Source organism: Rhinatrema bivittatum, chromosome 4, assembly GCF_901001135.1.
Source record: "Rhinatrema bivittatum chromosome 4, aRhiBiv1.1, whole genome shotgun sequence".
NCBI classification, from domain to species: domain Eukaryota; kingdom Metazoa; phylum Chordata; class Amphibia; order Gymnophiona; family Rhinatrematidae; genus Rhinatrema; species Rhinatrema bivittatum.
Window position 1 is genome coordinate 147,674,294 of NC_042618.1, and position 21,687 is coordinate 147,695,980.

General features: G+C 43.5%; 1 protein-coding gene and 1 long non-coding RNA gene across 3 annotated transcripts in view; one reads left to right on the forward strand and one right to left on the reverse strand.

Moving 5' to 3' along the window:
* The window catches only part of PRORP (protein only RNase P catalytic subunit), a 126,720-nt gene extending 121,002 nt beyond the window's left edge, over positions 1–5,718 (forward strand). The window contains exons 5-7 of one of the 2 annotated variants that reach the window (XM_029598955.1): positions 874–1,022; positions 1,453–1,648; positions 4,369–5,718. In XM_029598955.1, the coding sequence (XP_029454815.1) occupies positions 874–1,022; positions 1,453–1,648; positions 4,369–4,509 (486 nt within the window). In that variant the 3' untranslated portion in view covers positions 4,510–5,718. The remainder of the gene's footprint in view (positions 1–873; positions 1,023–1,452; positions 1,649–4,368) is intronic. The other variant, XM_029598956.1, reaches the window with a different exon arrangement.
* LOC115090185 overlaps positions 1–21,687 on the reverse strand; it is a 24,830-nt gene continuing 3,143 nt past the window's right edge. Inside the window, exons 2-4 of the long non-coding RNA XR_003856327.1 lie at positions 12,175–12,237; positions 3,259–3,515; positions 1–163 (exon numbers count right to left, since the gene is read on the reverse strand). This is a non-coding gene — a long non-coding RNA (uncharacterized LOC115090185). The remainder of the gene's footprint in view (positions 164–3,258; positions 3,516–12,174; positions 12,238–21,687) is intronic.

Sequence of the window (21,687 nt, forward strand, 5' to 3'; positions counted from 1 at the left end):
TGCGTCAGGGCTGCTTCCGGATCCCTGCAGACGTGGGCCCTGTGTGCAGTCACTAGGTGTCGCTGTTGTGCAGGGACTGAGACTCCTTCTGAACGGGGGCTGTGAATTCTGCCTCTGCAGCATCCTCAATCCAGGGAGCAGAGTCCTGGCTGGAGAATGGACCCTAGAGCACAGTGACAACCATGAGCCATAGGGAAGCCTGATAATGCTTTATGTTATACTTTTATGCAAAGTATTTTTCAGGCTTAATGCCCTTTTGTTATTACTAATTACTGTTTATCTACCTGGGAAAGATGAATGACTGATTCAGCCACATTGGAATCGGAGCCTATGAAATTACATGGGTGTCACAGGTCGATGCCTTAGATGCCTGAGCAGTCTCTCTGGGAGTTGCAGCAGTTTGATGCTAAAATGTGTATTTTATAATGTTCCTAAGGGTGAGCTGATGCCAGCGTAGCAGAATTTGAGACTGGAAGGTTGGATTGAACTTCCCATTCAAATACATTTTGCAAATGAGCTTTTACGTAGGTGTGAACAGAAAAATAGTGTCCACCCCCCAAAAAGTGAAGACCTACAACTCCAGTTCTTCTGATGAGGGTCAGTTTATAGCTGTAGAGATCGTACCTACCAACCATATACCCTTTCAAATATTGCTGTGCCAGGTTACAGTGGGAAGAGCACTTGGGAGTGGGGCATTTGAAAGCAAACAAGGAGAATATTAGAGGACCTACTGCGGAAGTGGGGAGGTTTTTATTTGACCTTAAAAGAGATATTAAAAATAGCATAAGGACTTTGAAAGCCTCTGTAAAAACAATCACTTTGGAAGTCAGTTGGTCCTAAACACAAACACATTATTGTATTTGTTTGTTGCAGCTCCTCGACATAGTCTCCCACCTTGCCCAGCAGAACCTGCGACTGCTCATGCTGGGCCGCAAGCACATGCTTAAGGCGTCAGGCAGCTGGTGGAGGAGTCACATGGCCGTCATACAGCAGAAAGCAGACTGCTTCTTCACCGAGAACATGTACGTATTCTGTGAGAGGTTTGGCTGCATGCACACGTGTTTCAGTAGCCCATATGGCTACTTTATATCTGCAGCCTTGTAGCTAATTGCCTAGCAGGTGCACACTTACAAAGCGCCTTTGTAATTTGCCCCTGCATTTTCTGCGTGTGGTGGAACGGGGCAAAACGCACATAGGTTTGGAAGTCTCCCAGTGAAGGTGCTGGAGGAAACTGTATCCTAATTCCTTGCCCACTGGAGGTTGCAGTAGCAGTTAGCCTCTTTAGGGAAGGGGATGTGTGGGAGAATGGAGAAAAACTAAAAGCTATGTGCTGTTCACTGGTGAGAGCCGGGTGGAGTGGACAATTAAGGAGTGAGCCATTGCCTTATTTCTCATGCATGCTTTGGTGTCTGCGTGACCTTTTCTCATCCTCTCTTGTGCTGGGTTGTGAAGATCTGAAGATGATCCCTTCCTGCTCTATGCCACACTGAACTCAGGGAACCACTGCAAGTTCATCACCAGAGACCTCCTGCGGGATCACAAGGCATGTCTCCCTGATACCCAGACTCAACGTCTCTTCTTCAAGTGGCAGCGGGGACACCAGCTGGTGCTTCCTTTCTACACCCCAGGAAAGCAAGTAATGTTTCAGGTATAGTACTTCACACACACAGAGAAACCAAACATAGCCTTTCACATAAACGCTGTATCCCAAAGTGCTTCAGCCAGAGACTGCACTTTTTATGTACACTGTATCCCGAGGTGTCTGATGGCCGATACACAGTTATAGTATTGCTTCATATATGGAGGTGATTGATGAAGAGAAGCACTCAGTTACATTATAAAGGAGAGCATGCTATAAGAACAGGCCTTCATATGATGTGCAGCCTGCAGAATGGTTGGCATTGAAGCGGAATGCTCTGTCACTTTGATTTTTCTTCCCGTTTACTCTCCTCCCTGACAGACAGAAAGCTTCCTCCAAGCCTGAAGCCTCAGTACCAGCAGCAGCCATCCAGACCCACATGCACGGCCCCTCCATGCTCTTCCTTATCAAAGATGTTCAGGGACTGCCCTCCAGTTCTGTATCCAAATACATTGTAGGGTAAATTTTCAAAGGCTTAGGTTCTCTGCAGCTAATAAACGGGGGAAGGAAGAGCTGATTGCTCCTGAGTGAATTTTCAGCTGGCTAGAAGTATGCATACACTTTCACAGTGAGCCACAATATAAAGGGGTGTTCCAGGGATGTAACTTGGCCAGGGGAGAAAACTGTATGCATACATTAAAGTTTCAGAAATGTATTCATATAAATAATGCACATATTTTACACCCTCATTTGAGCTGATTTATAATTTGTGCATACTTTTTGTCCACACAACAATCTAATCTTCAAATACAAAGTATGTGGACAGCTTGTGTTAGAGGATCAAGTTGGTTTCCATGGGCTGAAAAGTAGGCATACACGTCTGGTAGGTGCCTTATTGAAAATGTACTCCCCTTTTTTACTGCTTGGTGAAAATCTATTCTGATGTTACAGGTACGTGGTTAATAAAATCTGTTGCTTTGAACTCAGTTTTCCTGAAAGCTATAGGAATTAATTTTTTTCTATAAGAGAAATAAATCTTGAAAGTTGGCCAAGGATAATTAAATGAGCTTTCATTTTGAGAGAATGTTACAGGACCTGGGTCACTAGGAAACTGCAGATGAATTGCACAGAAATTCCAAAGATGTACTTGGACCCAGTGTATGACCCAGGTTCTATATAAATACTAATGTGTCTGTGGCAGAGATAGGCTGTGGCAGCCTCTCTCTTTATTAAGGGTCTGTACATGTATAAAATGGGGTTTTAAAAAATTCCCCGGGGTTATGCTTTAACATATACTAGAAATAGACATTCCAGGGGAGGTGTAAGTGGGGAGAACATTTGAATTTCAAAAGTGTGTAAATGTGTACATGTACGCCAGCTAGGCATAAAGGTGTGTGTGTGTATGCCAGGCTGGGTTCTACATGTGACCACTGATTTTCAAAGGGGTCTTACACCTTGAAGTCTGCATGTTCTTGCTACATGCGGACTGTTATAAAATTACTCCTTAATAGTTTAAATCCCACACTTCAATTTTCCCAGGAGTGTGTCTGCATGCTAGGTGAGGAAGCACCCACTGCTAAGGTTTGGATCAGACTCACAGTATTTACCTTTCACAAGCTGAGAATTGTCCTGTTCACCATCATAAACAAATGATTCTTAAATTCAAACAGATTGTTTACCTGAAGAAATAACACCGCATAAACATATTATAGTATGGTTCTGCTCCTGGTCCTGGATCTTTTTTCAGAATGCGATACCTTATATTGGATCAGTGTAAGAACTGTCCTAAGACGTTGATGTTATGTGAGCTTTCAAGACCACCCAGGTCCCTCCTTCGGTTCAGTACGACAGTAAAAACATCATCTGTGCGCTTCAGCTTGCGTCGCCATGCTGATATTTTGGAAGGTTGATGCGCTCGCTCCCACTGACTCTCCGACTGTTAGGACATTAGAGAAGATAACTCAGGTGTGCTTTGTTGTTTCTTACCTCTCAGAGTTGTTTTAACGTATACCTCCACTTTTCCTTCACCCTAAACCTGCCAGTCGTTATTTAATTCAAAGTGTTAGAAGATCTACCTTATTTCTCTTTAATAAGCACACTGGCAAACATCAGCTCTGAAAATTAGGAGAAATCTTAAAAGCAACGTAGGTCACCCTAGGGGTGTATGGGGGCCAGCCTACAGCGCCACGGTCCTGCAAGACCCCTGCTGAGCTCATTGAGTATCTTCTAAAAAGGAGCGCGTGCTTCCCCTGATATCCCAACAGGAAATGGTAGCAACGCCAGGGAGCTTAACAACAATTTTCTGCCTCGTCCCTGGTCCCAATTTCCAGTGAAACTTCATTTTTAATTTAAGAAGAATGTATTTTCTCTTAATGATGTGTACAGTGCTATATGTTGGAGCTTATATACCAGCAGTACTCGCTTCAGTCTAGTTGACTTGTGGAGTGGCTAGAAGGGCTGTGTTCATGGAAGAACTAACCTTCCTTTTTCTCTAAGCACACTTTTCACTGTAAGCCTTCAAATACAGGTGTAAAACCACCATTTAAAGTTTGAGCCTGACTGCCAAACACCTGCTTTCTAATAAAAGGAATATGCCATCACACGTATGTAAACTAACCCAGATGATCCACACTCTGATGGCATCAGCTCCAGGACAGCTAGATCCATTGTGATACTGAGAGACTTAAACTTTCCAGACAAAATCATTAAAGGGTGTTTTGGGTTTTGTTTTTTTTTTTAAATCTCTGCAGTAGATATAACTATAAATTATGTCTTTTCTTTTCCCACAGCCTATTCTGAACTATGACACCATTGTGCAGACTACAGCGGACACTTGGCATATCCCCTACGACATGGACAATGTGGAGAGAGCTTCCTACGAAGTGCCAAGAAAGTGGCTTTGTCTTCAGCGGCAAGACTCAATGGTGTGAGACAAGTTGCATGTCTTCATCTACCTAGCACCCACCCGGTGGAGCTTTACATAGCAGGAAAGCTGCAATTGGATGGTCCCACTGACCCATTCACCTTTTTCCCCCCACACACAAAATCCCTCTACTAGAGGTCTTAAGTAATTGGAGATGGTGCGTGACATGCACCCTGTACTTTGGTTTACTAGAAATCACCTTGAGGTTGATATAGACAGAAATCTCCTGGCATGCAGGGTGCTACATATGCACTTAAACCCTGAATTGGATACTACCACAGGCTGTTCATATGCAAAACATTGTTAAAAATTATTCAAAAAAGCAAGGACTATCAACCCTAGATTGTAATAGTATTTTGACTAAAACTTAATGCCACCATCTGCAGTGTATCACAGTGTGCTCTACAGATTAGTAACAGTAGATGATGGCAGAAAACCCTATTGGCCTATCCAGTCTACATAGTAATTCTGTCTACCCTATTAAGAATATATCCCAGCTGCCAGCTACAGTGTGTGACCACCTGCAAGATATCTCTCCCTATCCAGGAATGTCTTTGTCTTCCTCATTTGTACTCCACCCATCTTGGGTAGATGAACATATAGGATCGACACTCATTTCTCTCCAGTAGATGCCTCTCTCATGCCTAAATTCCGTAGTAATCTAAATATCCAGTAATACTAGCCTGACCATAACTCCAGCCAACCAGTCTTCTGGATCCCCTGCATAGCCTGCCAGACATACCTGGCAGCATGAGTAGTTGTAGTTTCTCTAAGTCCTTTGTTTCTTTCTGTACTTGCAGCCTGCGAGACAGACACAGCTGCTAGTTTGATTCTGTCTTCACAGTCCTTACCCTTTAATGTACATGCAGCAGCCTCTGGAGTGGATGGCCTAGCAACAAAATTCTGCTCCTATGGGACAAGGAACAATGTTCCGACCATTATTATTATGCAATTACTGTTGGGCTGAGGAGCAGCTTGTCCAGTGTCAGAGAATTTCAGAGATAAACCACACTCTGGGGTTTAACTTGTTTCCAAAAAGAAGATGTTAACTTCCAGCATGTATATATAACTTTTCTTTTTCTCCTTTTTTTATGGGATCTTGTAGTACTTTCTCTTGACAACAAAAGAATGACGATTGCAAATGTGGCCATGTGGAAATTTTTGACTTCTAAAATCTACAAATAAATGGAAGATCATGTTATCTGGCTGTTTCTGGTCTATAGAATCACTGTATGATAACCGGTTTATAATATGGAAATTGTAGGGGGGGGGGGGGGGGGGAACCAGTCCGGTTCCCACAGCGGTAAAACTCTTAGATGTGTTTCAGGGCCATGAAATCAACTTTGATGAAAACCTGGTATATCTTTTAGGCTATAAAGACTCACACTGTGGAACCTTCTGTAGACCAAGACACAGCAGAAATTGCTGACTACAATTATGATTTCCTTACCTACTCTAGCCATGGTGTTCATAGTCCACGTCCTACTTTCAGTCACCCTCTTTAGAAGAGTAAGGACCCTAATGAGACACACACGGGAAAAGTTCTTGCCATAAAACTATGCGCTTGCAAAACATCCCACAGCCCCCATCTCTGTAACCGTATGAGGTACCAGATAATCGGTGATCACACATTGTCACTTTCCAGACTGGGAAAAGGAGGGTGGCGCACACACACTCTACCTCAAGTTTGAGATGATGTCCCTACCTCACATTTCTACAGCAAGCACCACATGAGAGCTACATTATTTCCTTATTTCTTAACACCCACATATATTTCCTATTACTTTTATCCATTTATTTTTCTTCATTATACTTCTTGCCTTTCCTCATTATAACAATGCTTTTATTCACCATTATCCTATATATTACAGTAGTACATTACTCCCTTTTTATTATAACTATTATGATTCTTTATGACTATTATTATTGTTGCATTATTCCTACCTTATGTTGATGACTGGTGATCATACATGCCATACAGCTGAGGCCTGCATAGTAGCCGATATGCTTAAGCGAGATAAGCTCCATTGCTGGCTCATCCCACTTAAGGGGGAAATGTAGGGAGATATCTTATGTTTACCACTGAATTATCAAATATGAATCATAAGAGCCAAGAAACTGACAGGCTCCAGACACTGTCACAGCCAAAGAAAAGACTTATACCCAGATGAACTTTAAACTGCGCTGTCTCAGTGGAAAATGAAGAACGACAACAGCTTAAGCCCATAGATGAGCCAAGGCAAGCAAAGGTCAGAAAGAGCCTCACCCTTGGGGGTGGGCGGTCAGAGACAGAGGAAACGCCTGGCATACAGACGTGGCAGTTCTCCCACCAAAGAAATGGGGAGGGGGAACAAGACCTGCCACATGGCAAGACCCCTCCTGAAGTAATGGGGAGGGGGGAAAAGTCCTGCAATGTGGCAAAAGACCCTCCACCCATCATGTGGTTATGAATAAGGTTATGCGTATTTATCAGCTTGAAAATATAAGACAGGGGGGCAAAGAAGAAAGGAAGGAACGCAGACCCCGAAACCAGAGAAGGAAAGAGCGAAGGTCCCATGGGGAAGTGAACCCTGAGAGGAGCGAATCCAGAGAGCATCTTTGAAAGCAGAAGGGGGGTCAGAAGCAGACTGGCAGTCCCTACTATTGAGAAGGGAGAAGACTAGGTGTGGCCCAGAGACTGGAGAGACGAGGTACCTGCTCTAGTAGGGAAAGTAGGATGGAGTCTGAGACGGTGAGGGGCAAGAGCAAGCCCAAGCCCAGAAAGCCGACCAGTACCAGAGCCAGAAGCAAGTCTCCTTCCAGGATTACCTGCCTGCTCTGCCAGTACCGAGCCCAGGAAGCAAGCCCTCTCCCCTGCCCACCTTCTCCAGCTCTCCAGTCGGAGCCTGCTTCAGAGGTGAACAAAGACATCGCCTGAAGCCTAGACTAAGGTTAAGTAAGTTAGCCATAAGTGTTAATATATTAAGCAGGCAAAGGTTTATGGCATGTCTGTTACCACCCATGATACAGAACTTTCTTTAGGGAAAACTGCTGCTTATTGTTCTTTTCTAAATGCCATATCCTGCCAAATCTGATAAAAGTCTGTTTCTGAGAATACACGTTGCTTTTTCCTGATTTAGGATCACAAGTAAGATGGAAGGGCAGCTGGCAGCGTCTTGTAGCAGACAGATCCCTTACCCCTAAACTTGCTTACAAAAGGAAACAACCATTGGTCTCGAAATTCACGTACAAAACCTTTTCTGGACAAGTCTTGCAATGAGCCATTAAAAAGTACCAAAGTGGGTAAAACATTTATTAGGAATTGTTAATATAAAGGTGACATATAGTAGCGCTGGTTCACACAATATGTTGGCAAGTGCTGTTACAGTTTGGATATATTCTTATATTCAGTGTATGTTCAGTAGAGTCCATACAGAGTCCAACCTTTGCTTTACAAAACCTTTCAAAAATTAATTAAAAAATTAAAGCAGGATACAATGACTCAGTCAGAGGAGTGACAAAAATCAATCTGTAGTTGGAGAAAGCCCGACACCAGCATTTCAGCAAGATTAGAAACACCTCAGTGGTGTTTCTAATTTTCAAAAACATTCAGCCAACATCCAGAAAAATGGACAATGTGCATCAAATCTGCAGAGTGCTTAAACAATGCCTATAACATTTCAGAGATGAGCCGTCTTCATGGAACTCCTTTCTGGGAACACAAACATATGAGAAGAGAACTTGTATCACTTAAAAAATGGCAAGTTATATAAAGAGACTTGCTGATTAGAGGATTGCATCTCACTGCAACCAGTTTAAAACATTTTAAAAAACATTGGTAAGACTACAGAGGACTGGCCCTCTCTATCTAGGAATATACAACGCAACCATGAAAATAAATGTTCTGCAAGGGTCAGCTCTTTCAGCTGCACTTTTTGTTCTTGCAACCATTAGGCACATTAATGTTATCTTTAGTGTACAAATTGTACATAGATGTATAATTTTTTATTCCTAGCTTACATCCAGGAGTAATCACTGAAGACTGTTTTAAAAAAATGTTATGGTGCTATTAAAAGTTGGTTTGCTTATAACCAGTTATTGAATGAGGGTAAAGCCTCAATTGAGACAAACTGAGCATCCTCAAGATTCTATATAGATTTCTAGTCTTCAGAATTTTCATGTGTCTTACGAAGTGCGTGACTTAGAGGTGATGGTAGATCGGAAGCTGTCACTTAAAAATCATATCAGGAATATATCTAAAACCACATTTTACAAATTTCAATTAGTAAGGCCTTTGTTGGATTTCCGGTTAGTTGTCCAAGTTCGTGTTGTTATTTATTTATTTAAAAGATTTTGTATATAGTCATTCGAAAATACATCACAACAGTTTACATAGGATATCTTAAAAACACGGGGTTATACATCAAAGTTTCTAAAATCTTACACTAGGTAGGAAGGGATACAGCTATATAAAAGAGATACAAACATAAGACAACTTTTGGTCTTGATATTATTGACCTTTCTCTAGATTGTCTGAATAGGCTTGTTCAAAAAGCCAGGTCTTTAAAGTCATTGTATGTAGAGTTACCAAACTATCCACTAAAAATTTTACAATTAGTTCAGAATGCTGCTGTAAAGGTGATAATTGTTAGACCAGTGTTTTCAGCTTATTTTTGCTTCAACACAGGGTTATTTATGACGAATTTAGCTGTTTATCAGATAGAATATCATGGACTTGTCCCCAGCAGCCCTTTACGATCTGAATCCCAAAGGTTATTATGTATTCTTTGTAATCAACAGTTTAGGTTACAGTTCACTGGATCAACAGCTTTTTACATTACAGGTCTTACTTAATGGAAAAAGTTACCCCTAGGTTTGCAGCTGGAAAATTATTATGTGAATTTCCAAACAATTAAAAACTTGCCTATTTTTACAGGTTTATCCAGATTGAATTTTACTATACAGTATTTTATGTTAATGTGATTAATGTATGCTTGATAAATAAGTATGCTTATTTTCATGTTTTATTATGATTTAATGTCTATGTTAGTTGTAATCCACATTGATAGGATTTACAAGCTTTTTTTTTAAGTAAATAAATGAAAAATAAATTGCTGTCATTTTTGCATGCTTTGATTGGTTGCGTTACATATTCCTAGAGATTGATAATACTCTATATAGTCTTGCCGTTGTTAATTTAAAATGTTCTGATTGGTTGTGGTATGATGTGGTCCTCCAATCACCAACTCTCTTCATATAACCCACTATTTTTGAAGTGATATAAGCTCTCTTCTCAAATGTTTGTGTTCCATGAAGTCTGCTTGTCTCAGAAATGTCCATCGATGCTGATTAAGCACATTGCAGATTTTGATGCACACTTTTCATCTTACCAGATGATGGCTGAATATTTTTGAAACTTAGAAACACTCCTGAGGCAGGTAACACTGGTTGCCATAACGTTAGCATCTGACTTTCTCCAACTTTAAATTGATTTTGTCACGTCTCTAATCACGTCAGTGTACCCTGCTTCAATTTTTTGATTAATTTGTGAAAGTTTTATAAAGTACATTTTGAGCTTTATATGAACACTATTGAACCTACATGAGGTGCATGATTATATTCAGTATAATACATGATAACATATAGCCCAAAATATCACTGCTATATGACACCTCTGCATTAACAATTCTTAATATATGCTCTACCCACTTTGATTGCTTTCCGTAAAAGCAAGTTTGCTTACTGTAAGCGGTGTTTCCGTAGATAGCAGGATGAATTAGCCATGCTGTTATGGGACTGTCAGTCAGGCGACAGAGGTGGAGCTTTACCAAGCTGTTACAGAGCTTAGCTCTGTGCGGCAGCGCGTGTGGTCCCGCGCAGGAAGGCAGAATCTCCTCAGTCTGTATTATAGCAATAGTGAAGGCTGTCCAGGGAGGTGGTCGGGTCCACATGGCTAATTCATCCTATCTACAGAAACACTGTTTACGGTAAGCAAACTTGCTTTTTCCCCATCGATAGCAGGGCTGAATTAGCCATGCTGTTATGTGAGTCCCAAGCTCACAGTCACACTAACATTCTTCGTATTAACTCTTTTAAGGTGTGACTTTGCTGTGGTGGACAGCCAGTTTGAAAGTTATGTGGCGAGATTATCCAAAACTGCTCTTCCCGGTATGGCATCTTGAGATGTTTGCTGGTCTAAACAGTAATGGGATGTGAAAGTATGGAGAGATGACCAGGTGGCCGCTTTACAGATGTCCAGAGGTGGCACCTGACATAGGTCAGCCAACAAGGTGGAGATTGCTCGCAGTTGATGAGCATTCGGTTTAACCTGCAGAGTCATGTCTCTCTTATTGTAGCAGAATTGAATTCATTTTGCTATCCAACTAGTAATCGTCGGGGCATTGTGGCGGTGATGGATGATCCGCTAAATATAAGCACCTCGCGGTTCTTAGTCTATCTTTTTTTTTTGTAGTCTGGCTGAGGAGAGCAGCAGCTCCGTGTGCATTCCCGCTCGCAGAAAAAAACAGACTGAGGAGATTCTCTCTTCCTGTGCAGGAACACACTTGCAGCCACACAGAGCTAAGCTCTGTAACAGCTTGGTAAAGCTCCGCCTCCAAAGCCTGACTGACAGTCCCATAACAGCATGGTTAGTTCAGCCTTGCTTACGATGGGAAAAAGGTATTAACAGTCTACAAAAAAATTGTTTTCTCCAGGCCCAGTGCAGCTTCTAGAGCTGTGCATGTTGTAATATATAATGTCCTTGATGAGATGCAACTGCTGGTTTGTAGACTGATATAGGTCACCTGACCGTATTTATGTTCTCATATTTTTTAATAGACTGACATATCTCCTTTGTTTTACCATCATAGACCCTTTTCATATTTAATCTCCTATAACTTGCTTTTTAAGGGCCTTTCACTTAACCGTCTTTCTCCACTGCAGTCTATTCAGAATTTGGCTGTGCAACTTATATTCCTTCAACATTACTATGACCATGTAACTCCTTTTCTCATGTCGCTATATTGGTAGCCTGTCCACTTCCACATAGAGTTCATGCTTCTCTTACTCGCTTATAAATGCATTCACTCTACAGCTCCTTATTTCCTATCTTCTATTTTCCCTATTCCCTTCCTCATGAACTCCATTCATTGGGCAAGCCACTCTTATCTGTCCCCCTCTCCTCCTGTGCCAATTCCAGACTCTGCACTTTTCCCCTTGCTGCATCGTATGCTTGAAATAGACTCCTTGAGTTGGCGAATCATGCTCGTTCTCTGGCCATAGTCAAATCCATTCTAAAACTTTTTTTTTTAATTGTTTTTAAATCCTAAGCTCATCTCAGTAATAAATACAGACTCTTGTTTGGCATGGATGTTTGTTTTGACTTCTTCGTAATTTATGTGCACAACGCTGCAGATGTCTAGTAGTGCTTTAGAAATGATAAATAGCAGCAGTAGTAGTAGTGGTTTTCATTTGTCCAGAAATACCTCTTGAGCTCCTGTAAGTGATTAAAAGTGACTCATTCTCCAACAGTGGAACTAACAAGAGACTTCCCTTCTCTTAAAACTGGTTTGTTCATTGGTAAAGAGTGACGTTCCTTCATGCAGAAGCAGGGGAAGCCTGCCCGGCACTTAGCTAGCCTTGGCACGTGCTCTCGGCCTTCCTTTGACTTGGAAATGATTTCTGAAGCACTTACGTTAATCCCGTGCACACTGGTGGTTAAAGCGTATTTCCTCACAAAAGCGTGTTTCCTTTTTCCCTTCAAGAAGAAAAAAAGAAGGTGAGCCCAGACAGAATTTTAGGAGGAAGCATGTTTTTTTTTTAATTCCAAAGCTGAGTTTTTAAAACTGTCAGCATTGCTTCCTGCACCTATTGGCTGGCTTCACATTTGAGGGGTAGGAAAACCCCACCTCGAGTAGTACTAGTGAGTGCACCATGGAACTTTATTTTTTAGCATCATAGAGACTCAATAACATTTTGGAATTTGAGAAATCTGTGTTATTTTTAATGTTCTCTTTGGAGTTCCCTTTTCTTTCTCTGCTAAGGGACAAAGGGAGATGATTTTATAGGAAAACATGCTTTTAAACCGCATTTTGCACTAGAGAAATTAAAAAAGCCTCAGAAGTCACCTTCCCCTCCCCCCCTCCCAGTGTAAAGCCAGGGGAGCTATTAATGTGCATGGTGGAGACTTCCCTCTACTGCTACACGTAGACATGTCTTTTACTAATGAACCTTTTATTTGTTGGCTTGGCTTGCATTCCTCCACCTCTAAACTTCCAGCTCCTCAGGACAGAGGTTGGGGGAAATCCAAAGTTGAGGCACAATGGGCTTTTCCTTTGCAGCCACCAAGAATGTTTTTTCCTCCTTCCTTCGCAGTGAAAGTCCTTGGTAAGACTCACCCCTAGGTGTCACTTGTGCAATAACTGCAGTTCGCTCCCTTGGGAGCTGTGAAATAGGACGATGGTCTTTCAAGTGTCCTCAGAATAAAGGATCTGCCTTTGGTAAGAAGCATACCAAACCTTACCATGTTTAAAAGGCCACCCTTCCTCCACCTCCCCTCCTCCCTGGCAGTTAGTTCAGTGGTGGTGATGGCAGCCTGGGAGCAAGGGACCACAGAAGCATGTACCCCCAAGTCTCTGGCTGCTTCTCCTCCTCTTCCCTATGCTTTTTGGTTAAAAATGAATCATGCAGCATGGGTAGAAAATAGCTGAGGTTACATCCTGCTGGTCTGCCACTACTCTGACCATATTACTTTGCCCCAAGAAATAGAGGAACCAGAGAGATGGAAGAGGAGCCTGGGAGTGGGGTGATAGAGAGGAATCTGGGGAGGAGACAAATGGAGAGGGATCCAAAGGTAATGGGAGATGGCAAGGGAGGAGGAGATGTAGAGGGAACTTTAGGGGGGGGGGAGGGACAGGGAGGAGATGGACAGGAACTGAAAGGGGAAGATGAAGACGTACCTGAAGAATGGGAGACAGAGAAATAGGAAAGGGTAGGTAGAGGGGAACCTGGAAGGAGCAGAACAAAAGGAGAAAGAAAAATAGAACAGAGAAGATGAGTTGGGGGGGGGGGGGGGGGAGAGGTGATGATGACCACACCATTTGCACACACCCCTTCTAAAATCCAAGATCTGCCCATGTGTGATATATGTATGAAATTCAATCAAATGTCTTTTTCCGTGTATGGCCAGATTAAAAAACAGGACAATTATGTGTCATCTTCTTTCTTAAACAGGACTTGGGACAATTTCTTTAAAAAAAAAAAAAAGGACATTCCTGTATAGTACAAGACACCTATGGGAACAATGCCTCAAACATTTCCAGATCAAACCATTCTGAAAGCCGGGATCAATCCTGTTAGATACAGATGCTCTTGAAATTATTTTGTACAGCTCACTATTTCCTAAAAGTCTTGTTTATTCTCTTACCTGGTTTCTGTTTATCAGGGAAGAACTGAGAATGTATACTGAATTTCAGCCTAGTTTCATCTAGAAGTGTGTGACAGACAGACAAATGGATGGACATTTGTAAATTTTATACATACAGAAGATTTTTGCTCCCACCATTTCCCTTGTATCTGCCATTTTTTCTGTGAAGAAATTATCCCTTATATTGTTCCTGATTCTACAGCCTTGGAGCCCCTTATTCAAGAACTAACTTTCTGCCTAAAAGTATTTGCTTCTTGCACATTTGTCATATCTTTGAAATATTTGAATGTCTCTATCATATCCTGACTCTCTCTCCTTCTCCCTTGTAGAATATATGTATGTAGACCCTCAAGTCTCATTTCGTGGGGCTTATGAGCCAAATTCTGCACCATTTGGATAACCCTTTTCTAGGCTCTCTCTATCTTTTTGGAGGTATGGTCTCCAGAATTGGACACAATACTCCAGATGAGGTCTTATCGATGATTTGCACAGAGACACTCATTGATGAGAGCTTGTACAACTTCACCTGCAGCAAAGTATCCGATTCTGTAGACCACACTTCCATAAGAACTGTCATTCTAGATCAATCTACATTTTATCACAGGGTTCTCCTGTCTGATTCTGGCAAGTGGTGAATTATTCACAATGACTTAAAAGATTTGTTTCCTAGAAGTAATGGCCAACCTAAAGCCCATTATTCTGGCTGTGTACTTAGGGCACAACCATCAGTTTTCTGTAGCAAAATTCTGTAGCAAAGTTTGGGAAATTCCGCGGCACATTTGCATTTATTTTGCATACTAGATAACTGTAGTGCTTGGTAGGTGGGTTCCGAACCCCTCCCTGGTTACTGGATTCTGATTGCAATTGGTCAAGCAGTTGTGGTACTGGACTGGGCCCAAGGTGAACTGCCATAATACAGGGAATACTTCTCCCTTCTATGGATGGATATTGCTTTTTTCACAAGCCTTGAGAAAAACAAAAATCCTTTGCTGATGAAAATTTTCACCTCTTATCACCTCTGATGATTCCCATCCCCAGATGATCAAAAATGAATCCAATGATCAAACTGGTAAAGGTTTCAAGATCCCAAATTTATTTACAAGCTCAGGAAAACAAGAAGCATTACTACAGGCTCCACAGTGGTAACAAGATACAACAGAATCAGTGCGGCACCACTCCCTCCTTTGCAAAGTCAGTATCTGGAATCCTAGTACTTCCTTTCCAATAAACATGTATGGCAGGGGTGGCTAACCTGTGGCTCTTTCATGTGCAAAATGTGGCTTTTGCCCTCAAAGCCTTCATACTTTTGACCCAACTACACCATCCCTCTCTGCTTTGACGGCTGGGGGGAGGGGAAGGAATTGGATTCAGACGAAAACCAACATGGGCCTTGACTTTTACGGTGTGGGGTACTGATGTGCAGACATAAGGGAAAAAGCATTGAACTGCTTATACGGCCAAGTCCATATGCAAAGCACGTTCAAGCAGCATTGTCTGAATTTTCAAGAAGGCTCATCACCCAGTAAAAATGTTGCTGGCAGTACTTTTTTTATGGGTTATCATAAGGGATGCATTGTTTATGGGTCTCCCATCAAAACTGACATGAAGGCTTCAGGTAATTCAGAATACTACAGTCCGTATAGTCGCTGGTAGTAAAAGAAGAATTTTGGCTACCCCATTACTGTTGGGCCTACATTGGCTCCCAGTGAGGGAACGCTGAAAGTTTAAGGTACTATTGAAGGCATTTAAGAATTTGAGGTCGGTAAACAGACATTTATTACAACTTCCAGAGGTAAAAAGGTTTCGACAGCAACATATAGCAAATAGATTATTCTCATTTATGGTCCCAGGCATGTGGAATAGTCTATCATGAGATCTTAGGGAAGAGAAAGAAACTGTTTTCGAAAGAAATTAAAAACATGGCTCATGTCATTGGCTTGACGAATGATTAGCATTAGGGAAGACTCTATGTCAACTAATTTTGGCTGGGTGAATTGTTTTATGATGCACGGTTTTAATGTATTAAATTGTTTATAATATATTGTTTTAATTTTTGTTGCAAATCACTTTGACAGATGTAATCAGGAAGGCAATTAAGAAGTATTTTTAAATAAAAAACAAGACTTGGGGATAACTGCATGGAGTGGCAGTTGCTAATCTTAAGAGAAACACGGGCATAACCTGCACTGTGCAGCAGTTACTGCCATAAGAAGCTTGCTGGGCAGACTGGATGGACCATTTGGTCCTCTTCTGCTGTTGTTGTTACTATGTCTCCAGGAAGCTTATACAGCCAGACAAAACAGAGATGACCTTTTCTACGTGCTTCCCTCCCCACCCTCACCCCCACCCTCCCACTGCTTCTGACTGGAACAAGGAGCTGAAGCAGGGAGCAGAGGCTTTTCTCTGCTCTGCCTCTCCCCTCCTGTCTGCAGCCAGTAGCACTAGAGGATAGAGGGGATGGCAAGGCTAGATCTGACAGAACAGCAAAGAAAAGCCAATCGGTACCCTGCTCCAACCCTTCCCATCCTGTCCATCCCCTCTTCAGCCAGCAATAGAGGGCTCTTCTGTGTTCTGATGTCTGGAGTGAAAACTACCACAGGCCCGGCAGATTACAGTGGACTGTAATTCAGCAAACAGAGAGGGGAAGAGGGAGTCAGAGTCACCCAGAACTCCAGTCCCTTCAAAATGATTGGTGGTGGGGGAAAGGTGGTGAATGTTTGGGGTGGGACAGGGCTGGATTAAGCTGGTGTGCACCTATAGGCAATGAGGAGAGGAGGAGTCCCCCTGCACAGAGGCAGGAGGATAGGATCCTTCCTGCCCAAATCCTCGAGTATCCTTCCACCTTCCCTCACCTTTATGTCATGGTGCCAGCTTCCTGTTATCATGGAAACCCTTGCAAGGGGCAGGGCACTGCAGGATCTGACAGCACAAAAAGGCCAGAAAAGGCCCTGCACTGATTTTTCTTGGAGGCCTGTGCTGCTGCCATTGGAGCTGGTGGCACAAGAGAAGAGAAGCAGCAGTGTGGCAGCAGACAGAGGATTTAGATGTAGGCAGCAGCAGTGACTCTCCAAGCACCTATAAAACTTTGGCCAAAAGGCTGTTGCCTATGAGAAATAAATTTTGGAGGAAGTGAGGGGTGTGAATTCTTGGAGGAAGAGTCTTAAAAGAGGGGATGAATGATGCTGGGGAGAGTGAATATTGAGAGAGGTGATTGTCTGGGAAGCAATAAGTTTCCAAAGTTCATGCTGCTACGTGTTCTTCATCAGATGATAGGGCACCAGAGCTAGAGTAGAGAGAACAGAAGGAGAGAGGACTGAGATAGGAGGTTGCATGTGAAACAGTGTGGAGGAAGACAAGGGGACATGAGAGAGCCAAGAATGGAGGTAGAAGAGATTTGAAAGAACTGGAGGATAAGCATTAGTGGGGTGCGAGAAAGCCAGAGTGGAAGGGTGATGTCAAAGCCAGAGATGGTGATTGGGGAAGGGGGGGGGGGGGGGGGGGGGGGGGGAAGGAACAGCCAGAATGGTGTCAGGGTAGGCTATGTATATAGGAGAAAAGAGACAGAGGTAGTGAAGGGGTAGGGAGTGACAGCAAGAGGCAGGGTGATGGTGGTGAGGATGGGTGACAGAAAGAGGAAAGAATAGAGCGAGAAGATATGATGGAGGAGGGAGAGAACAAGAGACAGAGGTATGATTGAGAAGAGGGAGTGTTTGAAAGAGAAAAAACACAGCGTTATGGAAGGGTTGGAATGGAGAGAAGGGGTGTGGGCAGGGGAAGAGAGCAAAAGAGAGCAGGGAGTACTGGTGCTTGGCATAGGGTAGGGGAGGCAGGGAGGAGAGATGGTGATGGGGCATACTGGTGCTGGGCAGAGGCTAAGAAGAGCAGGGGTAAAATAGCATATGGGGTGGGTTGGGAGTTGCTACGTTGGAGCCGCTGCACATCTGACATTTTTATTGTGGGAGTTGGGGGTGCTATGGTGTGGCTATGGAGAGATAATTTGGAGAAGCTAGAGTGGGAGGATTTATGTATCCATTTGGATTTAGGAATAAGAGAGACTGGTGGGTATAGAGTGGAGGAACTGACAGAGAGACTAGTGAGGACAAGATGAGAGGATGGAGAGAGAGAGAATGGGACTGGCGGGGACAGGGTGGTGGATTAAGGGAGAGTTTGGTGGGGGGATTGAAAGAGACTGGTGGATGAGAGAAAGAGTGAAAGAGACTGACAACTGAGTTCGGGGATTGAGAGAGAGAGAATAGTGGGAACAGGATGGAAGGATTGAAAGAGGGAGAGACTGGTGGGGATGAGGGGCCCTCACTGGGACCCCCTCGAAAATGTGAGGCTCTTTGGCACTGCATTTTGATAAAAAAAGAAAAACAGGGCACCCCTGATTACAGGATAATTTTCAAAAGGTTTAAGTGCATCTGAAAAGTGGAAATTGAGCATGTAAGTAGCATGTGTGCACACAAATAGTATTTTATAAAAACCTGAAAATATATATATACTAGCAGTGTCATGCATAAATGTCACTTTAAAAACGGGGTGACGTTCAGAGGTTCACGCACAAGTTAGTATTTTGTAATGTATATGCACATAGATTACCAATTTATATGCACACTTTTACACTTGCTAACAGTTGCAGAAATTAAATTGCATGTGTCTCGTCTGCAGTTTTTGGGTAAGAGGTCTGAGTTAAGTGGTAGAGGGTCAGGGTGAACTGTTGGAGGCGTCAGCAAATTGTTATTTAAAAGTATATACACAAATAAATATTTTCATAAGTGGAGTATGCACATACTTTATAAAATACCTGCCTCCCTGCATAAACTGCAGTAATTATTCACATTAATTATTCTGAGTGTAAAATATGCATTTACTTTTATAAAATATGTATAGAAAGATATGGCTGCTTGCATTAAAAAAAAATGTGTGTGTACTTTTGGGGCACAGATACATGGTGTATTTTACCAGTTCCTGCCAGTTTATAAAATACAGGCATAGCTTTGTGTGCACATACTTCTGTGTGTATGTGCTTATACCCACTACTGAAAATTAATATTAACTTATTCTGTCACTTGGTTAAAAAATGATGCTCCCATAAGTAGTGAACTCTTAAGCAAAGTTCTTATTTTCTTCTTTGTCTGCAGGCCCTGAAGATCTAGGAGCTAGATGTTTCAGTACTCCTGTCCTATAATGGACTCGGGCCCCACATAACAGATGGGCCTGGATTTGTCAATAAGCACGTTAGGACTGTGCCTAGGGTGGCAAAAATCAGGGGGCATCAAGCTGGCTGAATGTCATTTGCTGTGGGGAATCTCACTCAGCAGAGAACAACCCTCCCTTCCCAGACATCGGTCAGCAAAAAGGAGCAGAAAGGTAAACCTAGAGCAGTCATAGAAGAGTAAAGAATTACTATGCTCCCTAATCTAGAACACTCTTATCCCCCTCTTCCTGATGTCATTCAGGAATAGGAGGGGAGGGCATAAGCCTAGCACAGAGCAAAAGGGAGATACTTTTGGGAAGGTTAGGAGGGGCTGAGTGGGGGTTCATTGAGAGTTGAGGAGAGAGGCTTAGGAAGATGAGATTGGATCAGCTTCTGGGAATGCCTATATGTTAGAGAAGGGAATGGGAGAGAAGGCAGTGTTTGTGTGCATGTGTGAATGAGAGAAGGGATTGGTAGTGTGTGTGTGTGTGTGTATATATGCCAGATTGGGTGATTCTCTGAGGACAAGCAGGATGGTAGTCCTCACACATGGGTGACATCATCAGATGGCGCCCGATGCAGAAAACTTTGACTAGGCACACTAAGCACACCCTACACTACACATCTACATGGGGACCCTCTCCAGTCGTTTTTCCGCGGAACTATAAGCCTCACGGTTTGATTGAGCTCTAAAAACTTGGCTTTTTGCCTTTTGGAAAACTTCCTTTTTTCACAGTTTTTCGCAATCCTTTTCTTTCATCCGTCACAGGGTCCCTCTCAGTGCCTCCCCATAGTGTCTCCAGTCAAAATTTTCAGCATTTTGGGTAAATTTCTTTTTACGGTCATTGATGCTCGCCACCATCGTTCAGTCGTTCTACCCCTTTTGTTTTGCCCCATCATGGCCATGTTTGGTTTTCGTCGATGCCCCCAGTGCCCAAGGACCATGTTTAATCACTGATGCTCATGAAGTTTGCATCCTCTACCTGGAGGCATCGCATGACATCTGGGGTTGCCGCTTGTGCGCCCAGATGACCACGAAGGGACATCAGCTTCAACTCGACAACATGGATCAGCTTTTTGGGTCGAAGAGGTCTGAGCCATCGACATCGAAGGACCTTGGATCCACGCTGATGAACACGTCACCATCGACATCGGTGGGACCTTTGGTTCTGTCGAGGTCGCCAGAGGATAGGGACGCTGCAAAACGACCGTTCTCAATCTCCTCCAGGCTGAGGACGCCCGGTTCATCATCTCAACCTCAGCACCAAGGAAGGATTGGGCCAAGCATCAGGGGAAGCCTAAGAAGCATCGGCACCGGTCCCTGTCAATGCACAGTGCCGAGCATGGGGATGCACTAGCTTTTGCTGCAGTGCCCCCAAAGCGACCCCATCATGAGAAGCACCTATCCTCCATCAATGCCCGGGGTCCGCGATGGCCTCCACTAGTCCTGGTGCTAGTCGTCGATCCCCCTCACGGGTCCAAGGAAGATCTGGTTGTTACTCCTTCCTCCCAGTCTGTGTTAGCATCAGCAACATTTGAGGAGGAGCTGCAGTATCGACTCCAGCTGGCGATGGAGTGGGCTCTGCAGGGCTTTGGTCCTTTTGCACCGATGGCACTAGAGCCAGTACCGCCCATCCTTGTACCACTTCTACTTATCGATGCATTACTGACCCAGCTGGCATTGGTTTATGGGACAGCACTGGTGCCCAGCAGGGCACCATGTCCTCCCCAACAGACATGGAGGTCGTCACCAGTTCCTCCAAGGAGGAAGCTCCACTGAGGCCTATTTTCCCCGTTCAGTTCCATCAGTACCTGCACCTCTGGACATAGGCCAAGCACCTAGGGCCCCATTCCCTGTGGTATACAGTGAGGATGAAGGTCCCTATGACCCCTGGGGGGATGATCAGACGGAGACCTCAGAGGGGTCAGATGGTCTCCCGTCAGACCCTTCTCCTCCAGATGAGCGAAGGAAGATTCCGCCTGAGGACTTAACCTTCACAGGCAGAGGCCATCCCATTCCAGCTTTTGACAGAGGAGGATGTCAGGCACAAAATGCTTGAGATCCTCCAGTTTGTGGAGCCTCCTAAGGAGATTGTGGCAGTCCTGTTACACGAAATCCTTAAAGAGTTGCTGCTGAGGATTTGGGAATACCCACTCACAGTGGCTCCCATTAATAAGAAGGCGGACGGGGTTCACCTCATCCAGAAGGCTGCAGGATTCAATAAGCATCAACTGCCTCACTAGTTGATGGTGGTCGAATCCACCCTCAAGATGGCCAAGCGCTCTCGGACCCATTCCTCGGTGCCCCCAACAAACCACCATAGAGCAATGATCAATCTTGGGAGGAAGGTGTTCTAAGGCACCATGCTTATTGCCTGCATCACTGCCTACCAGCTCTACATGAGCTAATACCTGCAGGACATCTGGAAGCAGGTGCAAGAGGTGGCTGAGCAGCTGCCTCAACAGCAACGAGACATCCTCATGTCGCTGGTGTACAAAGGTTGGAGTTCTGGAAACACGAGGTCCTTGTGACCTACGATGTTTTTGAGATGGCATTGAGGGTCTCTGCAGCAGAAATCGGCACC